At 42.1% G+C, this 23115-nt stretch overlaps 1 protein-coding gene across 1 annotated transcript in view; it reads left to right on the top strand.

Annotated features, from left to right (window-relative positions):
- Positions 1 to 23115, top strand: part of LOC127440888 (5-hydroxytryptamine receptor 2C-like) — a 194300-nt gene that overhangs the window by 143082 nt on the left and 28103 nt on the right. The window contains exon 3 of the mRNA XM_051697973.1: positions 20570 to 21201. Coding sequence (XP_051553933.1) covers positions 20805 to 21201 — 397 coding nt within the window. The 5' untranslated portion in view covers positions 20570 to 20804. The remainder of the gene's footprint in view (positions 1 to 20569; positions 21202 to 23115) is intronic.

A 23115-nucleotide genomic window follows, 5' to 3' on the forward strand; every position in this document is an offset into this window, starting at 1 on the left:
GATGTCATTTTGTTGGCATTTGTCCCAAAGACAAACTTTGACTCGAAAATTTGTCACATGATTTGAAAATAAAGTCTAACCCTTTACTGACCGCCCAGGGTGTTCTGAACTGAAATAAGTCAGTTTAAATTAAATAAAATGATGCATAGCATATAGTGAAGACAAAACACAATGTCCACGCAGGAGGACCCGGGGTCGCACAAGGTTAAAGTGAGTATATAATGGCTTTTTTGGTGAAAATTCTAAAATGAAATCAGAATTTCCATTTTTGGGTGAACTTACTAAATAATGACAAAATTTTCATTTTTGGAAAACTATTCCTTGAAGCTGTTCTAGCTGGTCTCCCAGCTCAGTTTCCCAAAACGCCTCTAATGCTAGCATACTAGACCAGGCTCGGAGACCAGCAAATCAGCTTAGTCTGGTTTCAGGTTTTTTTTTTTTTTTAGCATATACGACTTTCTGCAATGCATCACTTTTTTTTTCTGAATGTCATTCCACGCCTTTGATGTTGTGTCGCACACAACTATTCTCTTCCAACTATTTTTGCACCGGCACTGCTCACATATTATGTCATGTGAACTGTCAGATTATTATTGTCTGCACTTCGAAAGATCAGCAGCAAATAGGGTCAAGGTTGAGCATCGCGTTACAACGCTTGACCTGCACAGGGTTAATGTTGTAGCGTGATGCATTGCTCCATAGATTTCAATGCATTGGGGAACATTGATCAAAATCATGAGAAAGGGCCAAATGTCTTGTTTTAAACATGGCCCACACGTTCAGCTACATTCATTTTCTTCCCCTAGACCCCATTTACACCTGGTATTAAGATGTGTCTCATTGATCCGATCACATATGGTCTCCTGTGACCACTTGTGATCGGATTTCAAGGGGAGAGTCTTTGATTCAAGGCGATATATATGTCAGTGTGTTACTGCATGACATTAAAGCACAACAAAGTCAGAAAAGACAAAGAATGTGTGAATAAATTGTGCTGTTTTTCCCAGAAGCAACTGAAATTTTATCTAAGCACAAACACAACATTTTGAGCAGAATTATCAGTTACACTGCCTGGCCCAAAAACAAGTTGCATACTCTAATATTTCGTTGGACCGCCATTAGCTTTGATTACTGAGCGCATGCGTCGTGGCATTGTTTTGACAACCTTATGCAACATCACAACATTTTTTTCCGTCCAGATTTGCACTAATTTTTGACCAAGATCTTGTATTGATGATGGGAGAGTCTGTAAAGTCTTCTCCAGCACACCCCAAAGACTTTCAATGAGGTTAAGGTCAGGACTCTGTGGTGGTCAATTCATGTGTGAAAATGAGTCCTCATGCTCCCTGAACCACTCTTTCACAATTTGAGCCCGATGAATCTTGGCATTGTCATCTTGGAATATGCCTGTGCCGTCAGGGAAGAAAAAATCCATTGATGGGATAACCTGGTCATTAAGTACATTCAGGTAGTCAGCTGACTTCATTTTATTGCTGCATAACATTGCTGAGCCTAGACCTGACCTAGCCTCTAGAGGCTTGTACAGTGGGCACTATGCATGATGGGTGCATCACTTCATGCGCTTCCCTTCTTACCCTGATGCGGCCATTGCTTTGAAATAGGGTAAATCTGGACTCATCAGACCACATGACCTTTTTCTATTGCTCCACAGTCCAATAATTATGCTCCCTAGCAAATTGAAGTCATTTTTTCCGATAAGCCTCACAAACAAGTGGCTTTCTTGTGGCCACACAACTGTTTAGTCCCAATCCTGTAAGTTCTCGTCACATTGAGTGTGTGGAAATGCTCTTCCTTGCACTATTCAACATAGCCGTGAGTTCTACTGTTGATTTTTTACGATGTGACTTTACCAAGCATTTTAGCGATCTCCGATCACGATCATTCCAGATTTTGTTCCGACCACATTCCTTCCATGAAGATCACGTTTCACCACTATCGTTCCAGGTTTTTATAATGCGTTGGACAGTTCTTAACTCAATTCCAGTTATTTCAGCAATCTTTTTAGTTGTTTTTTTTGCTTGATGCAGGCCAATAATTTGCCCCTTGGCCAGACACTTAAAAAAAACGTTGACTGTTTTAGCATCATACATTTGGCGTATGTGTATACATGCCTTTTTAGCATATTAGCAAGTTAGACAGACAGATGGTAGACCTCCAACATGTCATCCATTGCAACAGATAGAGATCTGCCCTCCACCCAACTCACTTCTTTTGCTGTTTCTGAAGAATCTCTTTGGTGTGCACACAGAAGCTGGCCCTACAATCATATCCCCACATATCACTGAATGTTTGTTCCCATAGACATTTTTAGATGATTTAATAGGTCAATCAGAAAGGTAGAAGCCATCCATAGGGTTCCTCGCCTCCCTCAAGACCACTGATACTTCAATAAGTGTGGTATTAACATTAACCCAGATGACTCCTCCTGTTAAACCTCGCTGTAGAGGCCACTGTAGTGCTCAGAGTGATGATGCTTCACTGATTGCCCTTGAATATCCAAGCAGCTCAAGTGTCATTGAATTAGCTTTATGGAAAAGACAATGAAGGATAGTAAAATGCATCACTTCATCACTGAGCTGGGGGTCATGGGGAGGAAGTGAAGGAATTAAAGTGCTGATTTTTGGACAAGTAAAGTTGTTATGTTATTTGTCTTTGATCGTGTTTTGTTATTCTGAAGCACTAAAAACAGATTACAGATCACCCAGAACAAAATATTTAAGTATCATGGCACGCAAGTTTGTTTATCCGAATGTTACTTGCAAACAAGAGTTGCAATTATCAGAAGTGTTGAGTGGGAGTCTAAGAGGATAGAGAGGCAGGTGGAGCAGCTTCAGGAGGGTATATAGTACATGTTTGTGTATGATGTAAAAGACTAACTCTGCTAATGAAACTGAGATGAGAGGAACAATCAGCCACGTAGTCCAAAAGACTCTGTCAACCAATAATGTTCTTGCCAAAGTATGTGTGTGTTTGCTATTTTGAGATAAAAACGTGTTATATAAACAGGCTGGCAAATAAATTGAGTAAAATCATGAAAAAAGTAAAGGACGTAAGAGAGTGCTGTCCCACAGAAGAAGCAAAAAGTGTTTCTCTGTTTGATGGAAGGAGAAAAGGGAAGGGAGAGGGAGGGGAATGATACTTGGAGGGTGGGGAGCGATGGGGCTGAAATTACTGTGATGTGCTCAGTCAAGGGCATAGAGCACTAGAGCACTTCACCAAATGTTCCTGAAATGCGGAGGTGAGATTGCGAATTGAAAAGTATGAAAGAGTGAAAGATTAAAAAGAATATGATGTCTCCCTGGATACCTACATAAACATCCCCCTGAGACCTGCAAAAATAATGATGAATTGAATTGGATGAATTGGCTCATGACTCATTAAGTGATATCAAGAATAGGCAAAAACTAATAATGCACTAAACTGAGAAAAAGAGAGTAATATTGGAGATACCTGAGTTAAAAGTTAAGTAGAATTCTACTCAGTGTAATGTCGTCACATTCCACAGTCTCTAGACATTGTTTTATTTCCACATTCAAAAAGAGCCTTAATTTAAAGTCTCCACAATCCATTTAAAAACACATATTATTTATGAATAATTTTACCTTTGATGTGCCCAAAGGTAGATTTTGACAGATTTAGCTAACTTCTGGGGATTTTGTCTCCAAAGCAGGGATTAAAAATGGTTTAAAGAATAAAAACCAAAGACAAACAGAATTTTTTGCAGAACATAACCTAAAATGGGAATGAAGTGCCTTTCACTTGTTGCGGAGTGATAACATTATTTTTATATGCTGGTAACCGATTAATAACCATTAAAAATGTGCTTTGATCCTGAAGTAAAACTGATGCATCACACATTTCTTTGCCTAATTGCACATTGTGGATGAAGCCTTCCATGACATGCTAAAGATTTTATAAACTATAACTATACAGTTTATACATGCATGTTTAATCCGGAAAATATATCCAAGGAAAAATACTATAGGTAAAAAGTTAATTTCTCAGTTGTTTTCAAGTCTTCACAGAATTATTGTTAAATATGATGCATTAATACAGTTTTGATGCTTCTGGGTTTTAAATGAGAAGCAGAACTTTAATTAAAATTAAATTATCCATACAGTTTATTTATAATATTTTTTTTATTTAGGCCTTACTTTGTGATACTGTTCAGTTTAATATTGGTTTTTACAGCTAAAGAGCCAAGATCAATGGGTGTGTGCTCCCTTCTATTTATATAAGTATAAAGATAAAATAAAGAAATATATATATATATAAAATTATTATTATTTTTTTTTTTAATTAATGATGAAGTTGTGTATACTCGCATGAATTCAAGGTGCAAGGAAACTATTTTAACTATTTTAATACCTTTTACTTGATGGTTGCACCACATTACATTTTTAAAGTCATTAAATCAATTTTTTGGTACAAAATGCAATAAATGTTTTTCAAAACAATTTGTAAAAACAACATGAACTAAAAGATTACATGTCTAGGAACTTGACACGTGTTTTAAACCAGCTTTTTAAAATATTTCTAATTTTTATCACCTCCGACAACCTTATTTACCATACACCTTTGTGTGTGTGTGTGTGTGTGTGTGTGTGTGTGTATATATATATATATATATATATATATATATATATATATATATATACAGGTGCTGGTCATATAATTAGAATATCATCAAAAAGTTGATTTATTTCACTAATTCCATTCAAAAAGTGAAACTTGTATATTATATTCATTCATTACACACAGACTGATATATTTCAAATGTTTATTTCTTTTAATTTTGATGAGTATAACTGACAACTAAGGAAAATCCCAAATTCAGTATCTCAGAAAATTAGAATATTGTGAAAAGGTTCAATATTGAAGACACCTGGTGCCACACTCTAATCAGCTAATTAACTCAAAACAGCTGCAAAGGCCTTTAAATGGTCTCTCAGTCTAGTTCTGTACGCTACACAATCATGGGGAAGACTGCTGACTTGACAGTTGTCCAAAAGACGACCATTGACACGTTGCACAAGGAGGGCAAGACACAAAAGGTCATTGCAAAAGAGGCTGGCTGTTCACAGAGCTCTGTGTCCAAGCACATTAATAGAGAGGCGAAGGGAAGGAAAAGATGTGGTCGAAAAAAGTGTACAAGCAATAGGGATAACCGCACCCTGGAGAGGATTGTGAAACAAAACCCATTCAAAAATGTGGGGGAGAACCACTACGCACAGACGTATGCAAGACATGGGTTTCAGCTGTCGCATTCCTTGTGTCAAGCCACTCTTGAACAACAGACAGCGTCTGAAGCGTCTCGCCTGGGCTAAAGACAAAAAGGACTGGACTGCTGCTGAGTGGTCCAAAGTTATGTTCTCTGATGAAAGTAAATTTTGCATTTCCTTTGGAAATCAGCGTCCCAGAGTCTGGAGGAAGAGAGGAGAGGCACACAATCCACTTTGCTTGAGGTCCAGTGTAAAGTTTCCACAGTCAGTGATGGTTTGGGGTACCATGTCATCTGTTGGTGTTGGTCCACTGTGTTTTCTGAGGTCCAAGGTCAACGCAGCCGTATACCAGGAAGTTTTAGAGCACTTCATACTTCCTGCTGCTGACCAACTTTATGGAGATGCAGATTTCATTTTCCAACAGGACTTGGCACCTGCACACAGTGCCAAAGCAACCAGTATCTGGTTTAAGGACCATGGTATCCCTGTTCTTAATTGGCCAGCAAACTCGCCTGACCTTAACCCCATAGAAAATCTATGGGGTATTGTGAAGAGGAAGATGCGATATGCCAGACCCAACAATGCAGAAGAGCTGAAGGCCACTATCAGAGCAACCTGGGCTCTCATAACACCTGAGCAGTGCCACAGACTGATCGACTCCATGCCACGCCGCATTGCTGCAGTAATTCAGGCAAAAGGAGCCCCAACTAAGTATTGAGTGCTGTACATGCTTATACTTTTCATGTTCATACTTTTCAGTTGGCCAAGATTTCTAAAAATCCTTTCTTTGTATTGGTCTTAAGTAATATTCTAATTTTCTGAGATACTGAATTTGGGATTTTCCTTAGTTGTCAGTTATAATCATCAAAATTAAAAGAAATAAACATTTGAAATATATCAGTCTGTGTGTAATGAATGAATATAATATACAAGTTTCACTTTTTGAATGGAATTAGTGAAATAAATCAACTTTTTGATGATATTCTAATTATATGACCAGCACCTGTGTATATGTGTGTGTGTGTGTGTGTGTAAGCATAAGGTGACGTTTAGTCCCCACATAGTGTGTACAAGTGATTTAGACTATTAATTTATTTAAGATGGCTAGATTTATATTTGAAATTTAATATTTTTGGGACATATTTAATATTAACAATTCATTTATTGAAAAGATGTGATTTTACATTGGCTACTGTATGTTATGCTTTTCATGATTTCTATACTGCTAATTTCTGCACATAGGAAAAAATTTAATTGCTTATTTATTTTTTCCAGACCATGTCGATTGTTTTTCTTATGAGATCCGCCAACACTGAAACTGGTATTTCACCTACGCTTAGCACAGAGTACTGTCATAAAAAAAATAAAAAAATAAATACAAATAAAAAAAGAATTATTAACCATACTTTTACATCGTTCTAACCGATTACAAATTTAGAAAGAGACACCGGAACGAAAAAAATACAGTTTTTGCTCAGAACGAACCGAAATGAAAAACGTTTTGTTTTTTAGTCCCTGCTCCAAAGTATAGATATGTTCAAACTCAAATCAAACAAGCCCAGGCAAACTTGATCCTCCCCCGAGACATGGGCAGAGATCTGAGGAATCCTCCTCCTCAACAACTGGGCACCGAACTGGCGAAGGCAGCAGCCAACGAGCACAGAAGGTAACTCCTCTTATGGAACTAACCGCAGCCAGCTCCTACTGCATGAGAGCACAGTTAAACACAACAATAACAATTACAGACACCACAGTAACAGTAAACACACACAGTGGCAGTAAACAATGATCCGACATCAGACATGACACACGCGGGGTTTAAATAAGAGAAACAAACACAGGGCAGGTGTCGCTCGCAGCTGAAGGTTGTAATGATCAGCGTTCCCATGGAAACAATCAGGGTTCCCATGCCATGGAAATGCTGATTCAGCATGCCAGCAACCTCTGAAACACATAAGGGCAAAACGTAAACATGCTTTGACAGAAACAGACAAGGGGCGATGATGCCACAGTCCTCCACAGGCTAACACGCACTGTGGAGGACTGTGACATCACTGGAGGGCAAAAACACGAACATGAAACACAAGACAGACAGGGGACAATGATGTCCTGGTCCTCGTCAGACAAAGCCCAACCTGACTGGTTGATAGGGCCATGACATCACCAGAGAGCACACAGCGGTAACGCGCACAACGGTCCCAAACAACCAGACACGTGCGCTCACACAAAGGGGGAACACAAAACACAGAGGCAGGCCGATACTGCCACGGTCCTGTCAGGTAGAACCTCAACTTGACAAGGTAACCGGACAGTGACAAGATAAGTTAACACTTAAAGCTTACTCTTCACATTGTGACAAGACACACAAATGTTTTCCTCCAAGAGAAGTTTCAGTCTCTGCACCTCACCCTCAAATCGCTGATCACGAGTGGCTTACGTCAGAGATCCAACCTGAACTCATACATAAATTTACAGAGGACTTACAGTATTTTACTTGTTTTGGTAGGTAAATTAAGATAATTCATAGAGCAACAGATGTGCCGCTCAGAGGCATGCTGATGGCCATTGTGACTTCACCACAAAAGAAATAGAAAAAATGCAGAGTTCGAAATGGAATGCTAAAAAGGACACACACACAAAAAAAAAGTCCCAAAATGCAATGGGCTGTTTCTTGTTTGGTATTTGGTGAGATTTTGCTTGAATTCTTTCTTATATTACATCTATTTTGCAATAGGCACAAGGACAGATTTTGAGTCTGAGAATGTTGGTCTGGGATCCGCATATAAAAGAGAACTTCCAGTAATGACACCAGTGATGCTAAAATGGAGCTGTGCTTTTAAAGTGTTTTGTTGTTGTTGTTGATGGTACCTTGTTTCTTAGATAAGATTACTTGTCCTTGCATTTATCCATTGAGGCAAGACATCAAATGAATGGGACTGGTGTTCTTATCACACTTTAGAGTTTAGGAACCAATCCGTATTACTGAAACGTACTTTTGTAACGAATGAGGCTGGTACCCCTTCAGCTGACCGCCAGAGGGAGCCCTATCCCGAATACTGACACTGAACCGTTTCTTCTATGGTGACTTCCTGTTTAAATAGCCATGCCTTGCCATTGTGACCTCGTGAAGTATTGCCAGTTTCACTGCCTTACCAAGCGTTATTCTCATTGTCTGTTTCATTGCCTGCTTGTTATGACCATTGTGCCTGCTTTATTGGATTACTGATTTTGGATTACTGTTTTGCTCTGTTTGCCTGATTGGACTGATTACCTGTTAACAACTACTTTGCCTGCTTCACGACTATGTCTCTACCTTGTGTTTTGGATTTGTATGCTGATTGTAAATAAACTTCCTGCATTTGGATTCTACCTTCGCCTCCATGTCAAGTCCCTCACAACTATCTGAAGTCTAAAGTTAAATTAATATTCCGGGTTCAATACAAGTTAAGCTCAATCGACAGCATTTGTGGCATAATGCGGATTACCACAAAAATTAATTTTGAATCGTCCCTCCATTTCTTTAAAAAAAGGAAAAATCGAGGTTACAGTGAGGCACTTACAATGGAAGTGAATGGGGGCCAATTTCTGGAGGGTCGAAATGTGAAGCTTATAATTTTATAAAAGCACTTTCATTAATTCTTCTGTTAAAACTCATGTATTATTTGAGCTGTAAAGTTGTTTAAATTGTCATTTTTACAGTCATTTTAGGGTTTTAGGTTCTGATGACATTATATCGTCATGGCAATGAAGTTGTAAAATTGGCTATAACTTTACACATAAAAGGTTAGTAAGTGATTTTATCACATAAATCATGTTAACATGCTTATTGTTTGTGTCTTGTGCCTAAACTTTTGAAACAGTGAGTATTTTAACGTTCAAAAATTGGCCCCCGTTCACTTCCATTGTGAGTGTCTCACTGTGACCTAGAGATTTTCTTTTTTTAAAGAAAAGGTGGGGCAAGTCAAAATGAATTTTTGTGGTAAATAAATATTATGCCACAAATGCTCTCAATTGAGCTTAACGGCTACGTTCACACATTCAGTATTTGGGATTGACAACCGTATTTACTTACAGGTGTATCCTTGTCACTCTCGTAAATGACCGAACTGTGTGGGAATGTAACCATATTAAGCACTCAAAACAGGACTGACAACCGCATTCTGCTGCTGTGTGAACATGGCCAACTTGTATTGAACCTGGAATATTCCTTTAAGATCTTAGAAGTTAATGAGAACTTATATGCATCCTAACTGAATTCGCCATGGGTAATAACAGATAAGATACTGTAGGATTCTAAAGTTAGAATGTTTCAGTAATACGGCCACAGAAGACTTTTTGAAAATTATGACCAGCTTTTGTACAGCTACAGCTCCTGTAAGAAACCTCCTACATTAGCTGAGTTATTAGTTGCCTGACCTTCTCCTGATGAAGGACAGGGAGAAATGGACTGATATGTATGGCTTTCTGAACTTGAAAAAGCAGATTGTTGATGTAGAGACAGATCTGTTAGATAAAATGTTACACTAGCGGTGCTAGAGATCAATCAGGGTATCATTACAAATATTTGACTGTGATTACATATTTTTTTAACAATATCTATATCTATCTATCTATATATATATATATATTGATAGAGTAAGTATTTGTGGTTGTGTTAAGAAGGCCTTTACTCTCACAAAGTAACTATTTCACCTGATAACAGCAAGCTAAGAGAACAGAACTGAAGAGAAATTGTCGTGGGCAACCGTAAGTGGAGCAGTTTGGCTTCAGCTGTTTATTGTTTGGTTTTGTTTTATCGTCTTTTTCAAGTGTTTTGAGATGCAGTTCATAATGTAGTCCCCCTGAAATTTGAATCCAACGACTTCCACAAAGATGAATTTTCAGTTCTTATGCCACAATTTACCCTACAAGGATACATTGAGACTGGAATTTATTTTCTGTTCCATTAATGTGCTGCATTGAACGGCTGTGAGCAAATGGCTTTTCAAGCCTGCTGGTTACATTCTTAATCTTTATGCCATAATTTAGCTTTGTGGACAAGAATGATATTCTCAGCTATGAAATTCAATGCTGAGTTAAACAGAACAATAAATTAAGAGATTTGAGAGAGTCTTTGTTTGTGTTCAGCAGAAGAAAGAAAGTCATACACATCTGGGATTGCATTAGGATGAGATAGCCTTACCTGAACCCAAATGCCAACCCTGTCTTCAACTTCTAGCTGAACACTGGTCGTTACAAGATTAAATGCTTGAATTGCTGAAAGGTGTGTGTGCATTTGTCACTGTTTCCTTTAGCCTTTCTATTTCATGCTAACTTAACCCAATTTACAGTTTCTTGATTGGTTTCTGCTTGGGCTAATTACCCACTGTTGGAATGCAGAATCTCGCTTAGTTTGTGTGAGTGCACTCTCATCCACTTCATTAATAGAAGATGAAGACATGTCTGAAGGGAAAAAGAGAGGGAGAGAGAGACCAAGATTAGGATTCTCATTAGGTGTTATTTAGAGTCATAATCAGCATCATTTACCTGAGTTCATATTTCAGTGTCCTCTCTAATAAGCTTACTGCTTTTTGCTTTTTTTGCACATCAGCTCTAGTTCAGATCAGTTTCAGGGACACATACAGTGAGAGAAAAAGACAGAAACATGCTCTTCACAAGTACACAAACACAGACATGAATGTTTGGTCAAGACATTGCAGGTATATGGTCCTGTTACTTAGCATTCTTGCATATTTCTGTGGCTGTAACAAGCCTCAGTACTTTAAAGGGGGATAGAGTTACCTTCAAATCTGTCCTAAAGTTGTGGCCATCTTTTTTTTTTTTTTTTTTTTTTTTTTTTTATCAATGTCTTTGTCAGAATTTAGAGAAACTGCTTTGTTGCCAAGCATTTTCAATTGCTGTTCTATTCAAATGGAGTGGAGACAAGGAGTCATTATCATGTTTATAAGATCTAACTTAATCAGCAAGTTTAGTTGTGTCCGAATTCACGCACTGTCAGATTTTGAATTGCATCTGATGAAGACCGTACTTCTTTGCTATTAATGAAGTACATTCTTTAAGTATGCAGGTGACTAGTAGAGTGCATTCCCAGACATAATGTACTTCATCTTGGAACGTGGACATTGTCCCATGACCCGAATCTATGACGGTATACTCTAATAGCAAAAATTGTGAAAATAATCTACTCTGATTTTGTCAGACAAGTCAAATTTAACCTCAAGGAACAACTGTCTTGGTATAAACAGGAATTACAGTTAAAAAGGTGCTGCCTGACTCGCAGTCCTCTGCCATTTTCTGTTGTTTGAATATGATTTCTTCTCAGATAGTACAGTGGATGCGCACTTCAGAATACAAGTTCATCCGAGTATTTTTTGCCTTTATTGAATAATTATGAATACTGAGGATTCGGACACCCTTCTCTTTTGACATACTGCTTTTGGCATACTATATAGTGGGGAAGTATGCGAAGTCGGATGTAGGGATTGTCTTCAAACTGGCCTAAAAAAAAACTAGCCATAGAAGAAGACAGGCAAAGCCATTTACTTGTTACAAATTGCATTCTGAAACGTTTTGCAAGGCGCGTTATGTGAAATCATGCTTGCATAGTTAGAAGGTATTGCATTCACGCATGTGGCTGCACAATGTTTCTGATTTCTACTTAAAGTTTTAGAGGCCCTTAATACTGACCATCTGTTGAGCCCATAATGCACCCCATGGTGTTCATTATTCCTCTGCACCCAGCAGCATGTCTTCCAAAAAGGATCCTTTATTATTTTATAATGGGACCTGAAGTGCAGCATTAAGATTCAGGGCTGACTGTGAATTTGAAGTCTTGTGGTTTTTATGCACTTCCTTTATACCTGTATATTCTTTAATTTAGGATGCTCTTATGTGTGTCTTGTGTTTGTGTGTGAGTGGGGTGGTGGTGGGGGGTGAGTATATGGTAATTTATTTATTGTAGGGCCATTTTACTTTTTGCTGGTGTTTGCATTATCTCTGATCTCCAGAGAGAAGGTGAACTACCGAGGACTCTGCTGCGTCTGAGGAACATTGCAATTTTATTCTCTCTTCAGAAGCTGGGGAACATGTCTGCATATCAGAAAACTGCTGTCTCCTGCAGTGAATAAACCTATTTCTTAGCTTTGTAGAGGGAAACCAGGTCAGGTTGTGTCATATTTCTCTGCATAACTCACATTTTCTGTTTATAAGAGACAATCTCTGCAGTTAAGAGAGAAATGGTTTTGAGTCACCTTGGTTTACTTAGACTGGTTGTTTTGTTCTTCTTTTCACTTTACTTGTAACAAACTGCAAGAGGCAACCAATCAGTATTTTCATTTTATGGAGAAAAAAAACCTGATAATCTCATAGACTCATTTATGTTATAACCCCATTGACCTTTCACTCATGGAGGAGTGGGAAAAGGTTTCAACAACCTAATGTTTTAAAGCTAAGGCAGCTGGCTTAATGCCTCACTACACAGTCAGTCAATGACTTCACAGGTAGCGTTTTGCATATGAAGGCCCCTCGTGAGGACGCTGGTTTCAGAAATCCTTTCAAGTAAGGATGGGAATTGTAAGAAATGTTTCTGATTTTGATTCCTCTTAACATTTCCGTATCCTTAACGGTTCCATTAAATATTTTTTTAGTACTTTTGAGGAAGAAATATTTGGAAATGCAGTTCTTATTGGATTTACTGTTCAAATGATGAGATGATTTAATATGCACAATTATAAATAACAGATTTGTGCAAAAGATGTGTACTCAGACTTTTTAATTAAGATATTTTGTTAATTCATGAATTTGTAGTAATTCCACTAAAAATGGCTCAAGGAACGAAAGCGAAAACTGAAAACGAATTAAATTATTTGCAGAACGTAAACAAAAATGGGATCAAAAAATTGTTCAATTTAAATTTTCTGTTCCAATAATTTTTTCATGAAACCAAAGGCCAAAGGGTTTATTACAGTCATTTTTTGGAACTACACCACTTCATGTTGCCCAAAAAAATGAAACGTGCTTTGATCTTGAAGGAAACTGCTGCATCACACATTTCTTTGCCTAATTGCCCATTGTGGATGTTCCATTCTGTGTATGAATTTTTTTTTTAACAACTATGTATAATTACTACTTATACTGTACATGCACGGCTAATCCAGATACAATGAAAACATTATTTGATGTAAAAAGTATATTTCTCAGTTGTTTCCAAGTTTTCACTGAATTATTGTTAGATATGATGCATTAATACAGATTTGATGCTCCGGGTTTTGACTGAGAAGTAGATCTGTAATTAAAATTATATTTAACTGTTAATTAACAGTTTGTTTGTTATGATTTCTATGCTGATAAATCCACTACATAGGAAAAATGTAATTGCTTATTTTCGCTTATTTTGGTGAGGCAAATGGCTTATTTTGGGCTTGTTTTTCCAGACCAGGTTGCTTGTTTTTCTTGCAAGATCTGGCAACACTGCTATTGGTATTTCACCCACCCATAGCACAGACTATTGTCATTTTTAAAAGAACGTTATTAAACGTTCTTTTATTTTGTTCTAACTGGTTACCATTTGGAAAAGAATGGTACCGTTTTTGCTCAGAAAAAAATGAAATGAAAAACATATAGTTTTTAGTCCCAGGTATAAAATACCACTAATTAAAACAAAACTGAATATGTATACCTTTAATTACACATTGTCATAGCAACAACTATCCAGTAAATACACTTATTGAAGACTTATAAGCCTTATGTACACATAACACAGTAACAGTTCTTGGTTCATTTAGAGTCTGACATGAGAGAACAATGTTCCCTATCTGTCACTCACTGGAAGCTGTGTCGATGTAGTGACATTAGGGGTCGCCCTTGGGAGCCCCGAACACCTCTGATCTTTGAAAAAAGGCCAATGGGAAATGGCGAGTGGAATTTGCATGCCACTCCCCCGGACATACGGGTATAAAAGGAGCTGGCTCGCAACCACTCATTCAGGTTTTGTGCTGAGGAGCCGAGACAAGGTCCGAGCAGTTGTGTTCAGCGAGCTGAATTACTCTGCCAATCCATTCACCTCGAAAAGCTGTTGGATTTATGATGCATTACAGTGGCTTCTCCCCTTCTTGCACTGGTGAAGTGCAGAGATGCCCCTGGGTGATTCAGCAGCTAAAAGAGTATATTCTTCCTACTGAAAGAGTATATTTTCCCTTCTAAAAGAGCGTCTTTTTAAAAAATGACTCTCCGTTTGTTTGTATTTCCTGGTTGCGGTCGTTACCTCTCCGCTTCCGATGGCCACGATCGCGGTCTTACGTGCTTGGGCGCTGCCCATGCGGAGACAGCGCTCATGGACAGGTCATGTTCTCATGGCGAGAGCGTGACCATGGCAACTTTGTGGTCGTGGTTTTACCTTTGTTAGAGGGAAAGACCACCCCAGCGGCTCCCCGCCTCGGTCCTCCTACCTACGGGTTTGAGGCCGCGTCGGTTAGCACTGGGGGCGATTTGGGGACCCCAATTGGAGCCACTCCGCCGGGTAACTCCCCACGGACCTCCCATTCCCCAGTACGCTTGTTTGCCCCGCTGGGATTAGACCGCCAGCTCTTCTCAGGGCGAGTTCGCGATCTTGTTTCGGCACTCGCGAAGTGGATGAGCTCTCGATTGCAGCATCGGAGAGAGGGTTGTCCAGTCTGACGCTGAGGACTTGACTGGGCTCCCACCTTCGGGTGCGGTCACCCAGTCGCAGCCTGACGCGCAGCTGGCAGCCATGCTTGCCTGGGCGGCTGCATGTGTCAGGCTGGAGTGGAACCCTCCACCCCCCCGAACCCTCGCAGCCTGACGATTGGTTCCTGGGCCCGGAGCGCCGCTCACGGCTGCGCCCCGCCCCGGTCCCTTTCTTCCCGGTGGTGCATGAGGAGCTCACGAGGTCGTGGTGGGCACCTTTCACTGCCCAGACCCAGTCTCTGAGCTCCTCCACTCTCACTACCCTCTATGGTGGGGCTGCCAGGGGATACTCGGTGATTCCCCAGGTGGATAAGGCGGATGCAGTGCAGCTGTGCCCGCAAAACGCCGCCACCTGGCGGGGCCGCCTGAGACCCCCGTCCAGCGCCTGTAGGGTGGCATTAAGCCAGCTGCCTTAGCTTTAAAACTTTATGGCAGGTATGGCGCTCCAAGGGCGGCACCACTGCCACTACATGCCCAGCTGTGGCACAAACATGCCCACACCAGGCCGGTTCTGACGGACTGCAGGGACGACTTTCCTCCTCCCCCCTCCCTGACTAGCCCTATGGTGGGTATCTGGAGCCAGGTAAGTGCATAGATGTTCCCACACTCAGCACGGCCACGAAGTCGGGGCTCCAGCCCCCTCAACGTGGCACCTCAGGCTCCACCCCGTCACGAGGCCCCACCCACCGGTATGTCTGACGCGATTATCCCCTTCATCCCCCTCGCTCGGAGCTTGGGGGCATGGCTTGCACTCCCCAACCCATCACAGTGGTTGATCAGGACCGTTCAACTCAGCTACGTGATTCAGTTCATCAGGCGCCCACCCAGGTTCAACGGCGTCCGCTTCACTGCGGTGAAAGGCGAGACCGCTGCTGCCTTGCGCGCCTGTTCCTCCAGCCGAGATGAAGAAGGGCTTTTACATCCCCTACTTCATCGTACCCATAAAAGGCAGTGGGTTGCAGCCAATCTTGGACCTGCGAGTTCTGAACCGGGCCTTGCACAGACTCCCGTTCAAGATGCTCACGCAAAAGCACATTTTGGCGAGTGTCCAGCATCAAGATTGGTTCACGGCGGTAGACCTGAAGGATGCGTACTTCCACGTCTCGGTTCTACCTCGACACAGACTCTTGCTGCGGTTTGCTTTCGAGGGCCAGGCGTACCAGTACATGGTCCTCCCCTTCGGTCTGTCCCTGTCACCTCACGCCTTCACGAAGGTCGCAGAGGCAGCCCTTGCCCCGTTAACGGTCTGCCGCCGTCTGTTCAGCCCTTGGACCAACCTGCCATTTCTATGGGCATGGGTTCCTCTAGAGCAGGTCTCCAGGCACGTCGTGGTTACGATGGATGCATCCAAGCGTGACTGGGTCACCGTGTCCAATGGGTGCGCAATCGCCGATCCTTGGACTGCTCCGTGACTGCATTGGCACATCAACTGCCTCGAGTTGCTAGTAGTATTGCTCGCCCTGCGGAGGCTTTTGCCGTTGATCCAGGGCAAGCACGTGTTGGTCCGGAAGGACAACTGATCTGGAGTTGATTTGGTCAAGCGCACTTGGACCTGTTCGCTTCCCGGGAATCCTCCCACTGCCCGCTCTGGTATTTCCTGACCAAGGCTCCCCTCAGCACAGATGCACTGGCACGCAGCTGGCCCCTGGGGCTATGCAAGTATGCGTTCCCCACAGTGAGCCTACTTGCACAGACGTTGTGCAAGGTCAGGGAGGACAAGGAGCAGGTCATCATAGTGGCGCCCTACTGGCCTACCCAGACCTGGTTCTCAGACCTCACACTCCTCGCGACAGCCCCCCCTCCCCCCGGCAAATTCCCCTGAGCAAGGACCTTCTTTCTCATGTTGTGCAGTTGGATCAGTGCTTTCTTTCCTGCAGGAGGGGCTGGAGGGGCGGCTGTCCCCCTCCACCTTGAAGGCGTATGTAGCCGCTATATCGGCACATCACAATGCAGTAGACAGTAAGTATTTGGGGAAGCACGAATTGATCGTCAGGTTCCTGAGAGGCACTAGGAGGTTAAAACCCCCCAGATCACGTCTCATCCCCTCGTGAGACCTCTCCGTGGTCCTTCAGGGCCTACGGGGAGCTCCATTTGAGCCCCTAGAGTCAGCTGAGCTAAAGGCATTCTCTTTGAAGACTGCCCTCCTGATGGTGCTCACCTCCATCAAGAGGGTAGGGGACCTGTAGGCGTTCTCTGTCAGCGAAATGTGCCTGGAGTTCGGTCCGGGTCACTCTCATGTGATCTTGAGACCCCGACCGGGCAATGTGCCCCAGGTTCCCAAGACCCCATTTAGGGATCAGGTGGTGAACCTGCAAGCGAAGCTGCCCCGGGTGGAGGCAGACCCAGCGTTGTCATTGCTGTGTCCGATGCATGCTTTGCGCATCTATTGGGATCACACGCAGAGCTCTAGATGCTCTGAGCAGCTCTTTGTCTGCTTTGGTGGACAGCAGAAAGGGAGCACTGTCTCCAAACAGAGGATCACCCACTGGGTCATTGACACCATTGCTATGGCATATCACACCCAGGACATGCCGCCCCCCTTGGGGCTATGAGCCCACTCTACTAGGAGTGTGGTGGCCTCCTGGGCTCTGACCAATGGCACCGCTTAAGCAGACATCTGCAGAGTGGCAGGCTGGGCAACACCCAGCACCTTTGCAAGATTCTATAATCTCCAGGTTGAGCCGGTTTCGCCCCGTGTGTTTTCAGGTACGAACAGGTAGGTTCTGGGAGAGCTGGCCAGGTGTACCGCTTAGCCCTGTGGCAGGCGAGTTGGCAGAGAAATTCGCTGCCAGCCCAGTACGTGTGCTAACTAGGCCCTGTACTGGGGTAGGTGCTCCACATGCGCTGGTTCCCCGAGGTAACCCCGTGTGATGTATCTTCCGCGAAATGGTTTCCCTATTGGTCTTCCTTGGGCAGAGGTTCCTCTGCCCCTGGTCACCGTGTCTGTAGAGCTCCTCCCCCCTCGGGTAGGACCTACCACGGGACTTCTCCACATGACATACTTCTGACAAAACTCGGTAAGACCATGTGTTGTATTTCCACTCAAATACCCCCCCCCACCCCACTCCGGGCAGGATGTGGTCTCTGTGGTGTCTTCCCCTTGGGAGTGACACCCCCCCGACACAGACACTTATGGCCCCCAGTCAGCAAACGATTTCCACTCTTTTTGGGGAGAAAAAAGAGGAGAAGAGGCCATGGCTGGGCTAGCCTTTCCCCATTTTTTGGGCAGCCGACTTATCCCCGAAGTACAGGGGACCATTCGACGCTCGTAGGAGCATCGGGGGAGGTTACGTGACGGCCTGGTGCACTGGCTACGAGGCACACAGCGGTTTGTCCTGATGGAGGGAATGAGACGTTGTGTCCCTCTTGCCACAACACTGAACTACCCGCTGAAATGGCCTGGACCATGTCTTGACTCCTCAGTACAAAACCTGAATGAGTGGTTGCAAGCCAGCTCCATTTATACCCGAATGTCCAGGGGAGTGGTATGCAAATTCCACTCGCCAATTCCCACTGGCCTTTTTTCAAAGATCAGAGGTGTTCAGGGCTCCCAAGGGTGACCCCTAGTGTCAATACATCGACACAACATCTCGTTCCCTCCATCAGGGAACGGAGGTTATGAATGTAACCAGGACGTTTTCCTAGGTTTAATAAGATGTTACGTTCACATGCACTTCATCGCTGGTGGCACTCCACCACCGCTGTTGGGCGGTTGTCACGGTGATCCTAGCAGCCCTATGCCCCTGCCAGGGGCAGCCTGATCTCACATAAAATTTGGCAAGTGTGTGCCGATTTTTCTTTAGCCGAAATCGGTATACGTTGACCGAATTTGAAAACACTGCCTCCAGAGGCTAAAGCGATAAGTGTTTCAGAGCATATAAACAGAGTTTGCCAGAAGCCAGTTGTAAAAAGAATTTTTTTCAGCTGAACAGGGTGTAAAACAGTGAAGAGAAATGCTTATTTTATTTAATCTACTCCCCAAGCAAAACCCAAATCTAACCCTAACCATTAATAGAGACAAAATGCAATGTTAGGGATAAAAATGCAATCTCCTTATCATGCTCTTGATTGTTTATACAAACATGATTACTTCTTCGTTTGAATGGGGATTGAAACGTGGTTTCCCATGCAACTTACGCAATGCGCTAACAGTCGTGCCATGAGGGAAAGCAATTGTTGTTGAGCCGTTCCAAATATGTCCGATGGGAGATAAGGCATGTCAGTGAGTCGGCATACTGTTGCCGATCCTGGGGTACTGGAAATTTCAGAAACAGCATGCCGACTTCCCGTGTGATCATGTTGCCAGGGGAGGCATACACGCGCTCTGCCCTTAGTGGGGACACTTCTGTTTGCATTTTGCTTTGCAATTTAACTGTAAAGGAGCGCGAGCTGCAGCGGAGCAAGTTGAGCACACGAATTGGTGCAGGAGAACATTGCCAGCTGTCAATCAACATCATTGATAACAGCTGCAACTAGCACTCATTATAACAAACTCCAGTGCTGAATTGTCAATTATTATAATACACACAAACGAAATGGAAACTCCTGCTTAAAAACTGGAGATATTTCTTCCTCATTAAATACTTTCCTGCTATTTCAAAAAGTGGTGGGGACAAAATTACCAAAGGCAAAAAGTGTCCACCCATTCCACCCGTAAATGACACCCTTGTTAGTATGTGACACTAACATTGGATTCTGATGTGCCTTGATGCCTTCCTACCACTATATACAGCCTGTTAAGGATTTTTCAAATTTCAGACACAGCCGTACTGCACAGGGCGAGATTCATCTCGTAGCCCATTTCCAACCCTAATCTCTTTTGGTTGTGTTCTGTTAATTAAAGTATGTATGGTTTGATGTGGCCCACAGAACACTGTGGGTGCTTGTTATTCCCATGCGCGTAACATGCCATCAGTCTCCGGCCACTATAATGCACAGGCTAACCGACTGGGTGAGCACTGCAATTACTGAAGCTTATTAGACATGCCGTTCGGTTCAAGCGCAAAGTGACTGGCTGTACGTAGTGACAATTATCCACTTGTCCATCACAATAATAATAACATTACATCATAATTACATCACATTACCTTTGACAGATGTCTTAAGTTATTAAGACTTGCTAATTTAATGAGGAGTAACCTCAGATTTAGTAAATTATGGCTCTCATTAGGCCATTGTAGTGAAGTGCGACAGGTTAGCGGAGACCTGGATCGTAGCATATAATTTTAACTTGCAAACTCAATTAGCCTCTATTACCCTGAGGGCAGGGCGCCATTTGTTTCCAAAAGAGATGGATCTTACCGTAACTGATCATCTGTGTCTCTTTCAATATTACGATGGAGATATCCTTACTGTGACAACTGAAAATGAATTCTGAAAGCCGAGTCAAATGTGCTTGTCGGTCACCCTGTATGCATAACCTAAAGCGACAACACTGCTCATCACAGCCCTTTATTTTGTGGGGCTCTGCTTCCTACTAATATTTCATACTAGCATCTGTCAGTGATACAGTTATAGAAACTATAACTGTATCAAAGTTATAGTTTCTGTATAGTGTGTCTGTAACCTCAAAGTATATATTTTTGTATTCATCATTCTATGTCAATATCTGTGTTTTTCAGATATGGTCTCTTTGAACAAGATCCTGAGGCTCAAACTAGAAACAGGAAATGCGATGGATATCCTTTACGCAGTAGATTTCTCCTTCACATAGCATTTTGAGTGGATTGCTTCGCCCTTTTTGTACACAACTTCTAAACTTCTTTTTTTGTAAGTGGCCATCAACGGCCATGACTGGAAAGAGTTCAGACTGATACAGCGGGGACAAAGGAGAGAGAAAGGAGCCACACTCAGAGTATGGGGGCACCTGGCAGGCCAGTTCTGGGTGGATTCGGTTCTACAACATCCTCCCTAGACCTCGTCGGCTGGATGGTCTGGCCTGGTAATACCACCGTGAGTCTGAACCAGAGCTTCTTCGGGACTGACTACAGCTTCAATCTCTCCGCATCCTCCTCCTCTTCATCCTCGCCTCATGGGGTGGAAAGGGAGGAGATGAAGGAAAAGAACTGGCCAGCCCTATTGATACTGGTGATTATCTTCTTGACGATAGGAGGGAATATCTTAGTTATTTTGGCCGTTTCGCTGGAAAAAAAGCTGCAGAATGCAACAAACTTCTTCCTGCGCTCACTCGCAGTGGCGGACATGCTGGTGGGCATCTTGGTCATGCCCATCTCGCTCATTAACATCCTGTATGGTAAGCACACAATTCACATTCACTCTGGTTGACATCATCACTGCATTGTGGGTAGATGTTACTAAATATTTTAGGTTTGTGCATAGACCTATGAGGAACTGCTTCTTAACTAGTATAATAAAGCAAATGGGATGCAAACTTTAAAATAATGCATCCCGCTAGGACGTTTTTTATCTCCTATCAAGTTTTGCATTTCTAAAAGCCACTTTTTCCATGATGTAACATCCGGAGTGGCATTTCCCATTAAGACCCAGGGGCTTTTCACTTGTGCAAGGCAGCCCTTCTCTTCCAAATAACATGGCTCATTGTACAAATGACAGGACATAATCTACCCCGTTTAAATAACACATTTAATTGGTCTCAAAACTCAACAGATGATACCCTTAACTGCTTTTCTTTTTTCTTTTTTTTTTTTTTTTACAAAGAAAAGAAGGTTGATTTTGTGTGGAGATTTTACATGAATTTAATTGTGTATGGTACCGGCAAAGTTAGAAAAGCAAAGTGCCAGAGGTGGCAAGACTTAATGGCTTTATAGCTATGTATAGTATTACATAAATCTCTCTTTACAGGTTGAGAGAGAGACAGAATTACTGTAGAGACATAGAGAGAGAGAGAAAGAGAGAGAGAGAGGCTGTGGGGGGCACACTGAGAGAGACAGAAGCTTGTTTGGCATTGCTTTGCTTAGAAGCCCACAGAAATACCGCATATGGTCCAGCCGCCTCTTAGCAACTGAGCTGTCTGCTTCAGAGTATTTCTGGATCTTGCATTCTATAGAGGGGGCCACAATGTCCACCTCTCCCCAATCATGGGGGGTACTTTTAGGATGCATTGTTTACCCTCTGTCTCGCCAATCTCTGGACCGAGTGGGTTAGGCAAACTCTCTCAGACTCCCTTCCGTATTGATTGTGGAAAATGTCCTAGCTTTAAATGATCATAGCTTGATGTCAGCTGTAGATAGTGCACATGATGAGCTTGCATTTGTCAGTTTGAGAGGAGACGACATTATTGATTAGCAGAGAGAAATATTGATCAATTCAACAGCCCGCAGACCCTTCGAGCAAAGAGAACATTGGAAAGCAATTTAGAGGCAAGAGAGAACACACCGGCATACATACAGACACATGTGCACACACACATACCTCATATAGTAGACGCATCTATTCATAAATGTAAATATGCATTCAACATACAAACAGACATTACAAATTAGATTATCAGCAATTTTGTGAAAAGTTAACACAATTTATTTTCTTTCAGAATTTCTAAGTATTTGGTATGCCCCTCTTTTGGGTTAATGACAGCATGCACTTCACAAGTTTGTGCAAAACCTGATCCACATGCATGACCATGCATATCCCAGTAAAATCTGAGAATGTGCCAAACTGTGCTTCAAGGGAAGCAACATAATCTTTTATAAAAAGGAATTAACATTGTAAATGTCACAAATTTGCTTAAAATTATTAGTGACAGTCTAAAGAAAGAGTGCAGAGTCTTTGATATTTATTCTTCATTTACTGTATTAATTCTTAATTTACTGTATTAACTTTTATTTGTTTAAATGTTTTCGAAATGCCAAAACTTTGTTTGTGTCCAGGTTTAAATAAATAAAAAATAAATTAAAAAATGCAGATTTTCAGTGTGGCCTCAGACTTTTGGACCCCACTGTACATATACATAATAATAGTAAACTTTTTGTGTCGTACCCATGGGCTTCTTGGGTTTTGGCTTTTTACAACCACAGGAGAAAGATACACTGACACACACACACACACATGCACGCACTGATTGAACAGATAAAGATGGAGTGGAGGAACTCTGCTGCATGTCTGCTTGTTGTCATAAGCAGAAAGTCTGTGATGGCCATTACAGGCAAGCTGTCAGAGCAAAATATCATCAACTGTTGGATTGTGTGAA

Source organism: Myxocyprinus asiaticus, chromosome 1 (genome assembly GCF_019703515.2).
Source record: "Myxocyprinus asiaticus isolate MX2 ecotype Aquarium Trade chromosome 1, UBuf_Myxa_2, whole genome shotgun sequence".
Taxonomy (NCBI): domain Eukaryota; kingdom Metazoa; phylum Chordata; class Actinopteri; order Cypriniformes; family Catostomidae; genus Myxocyprinus; species Myxocyprinus asiaticus.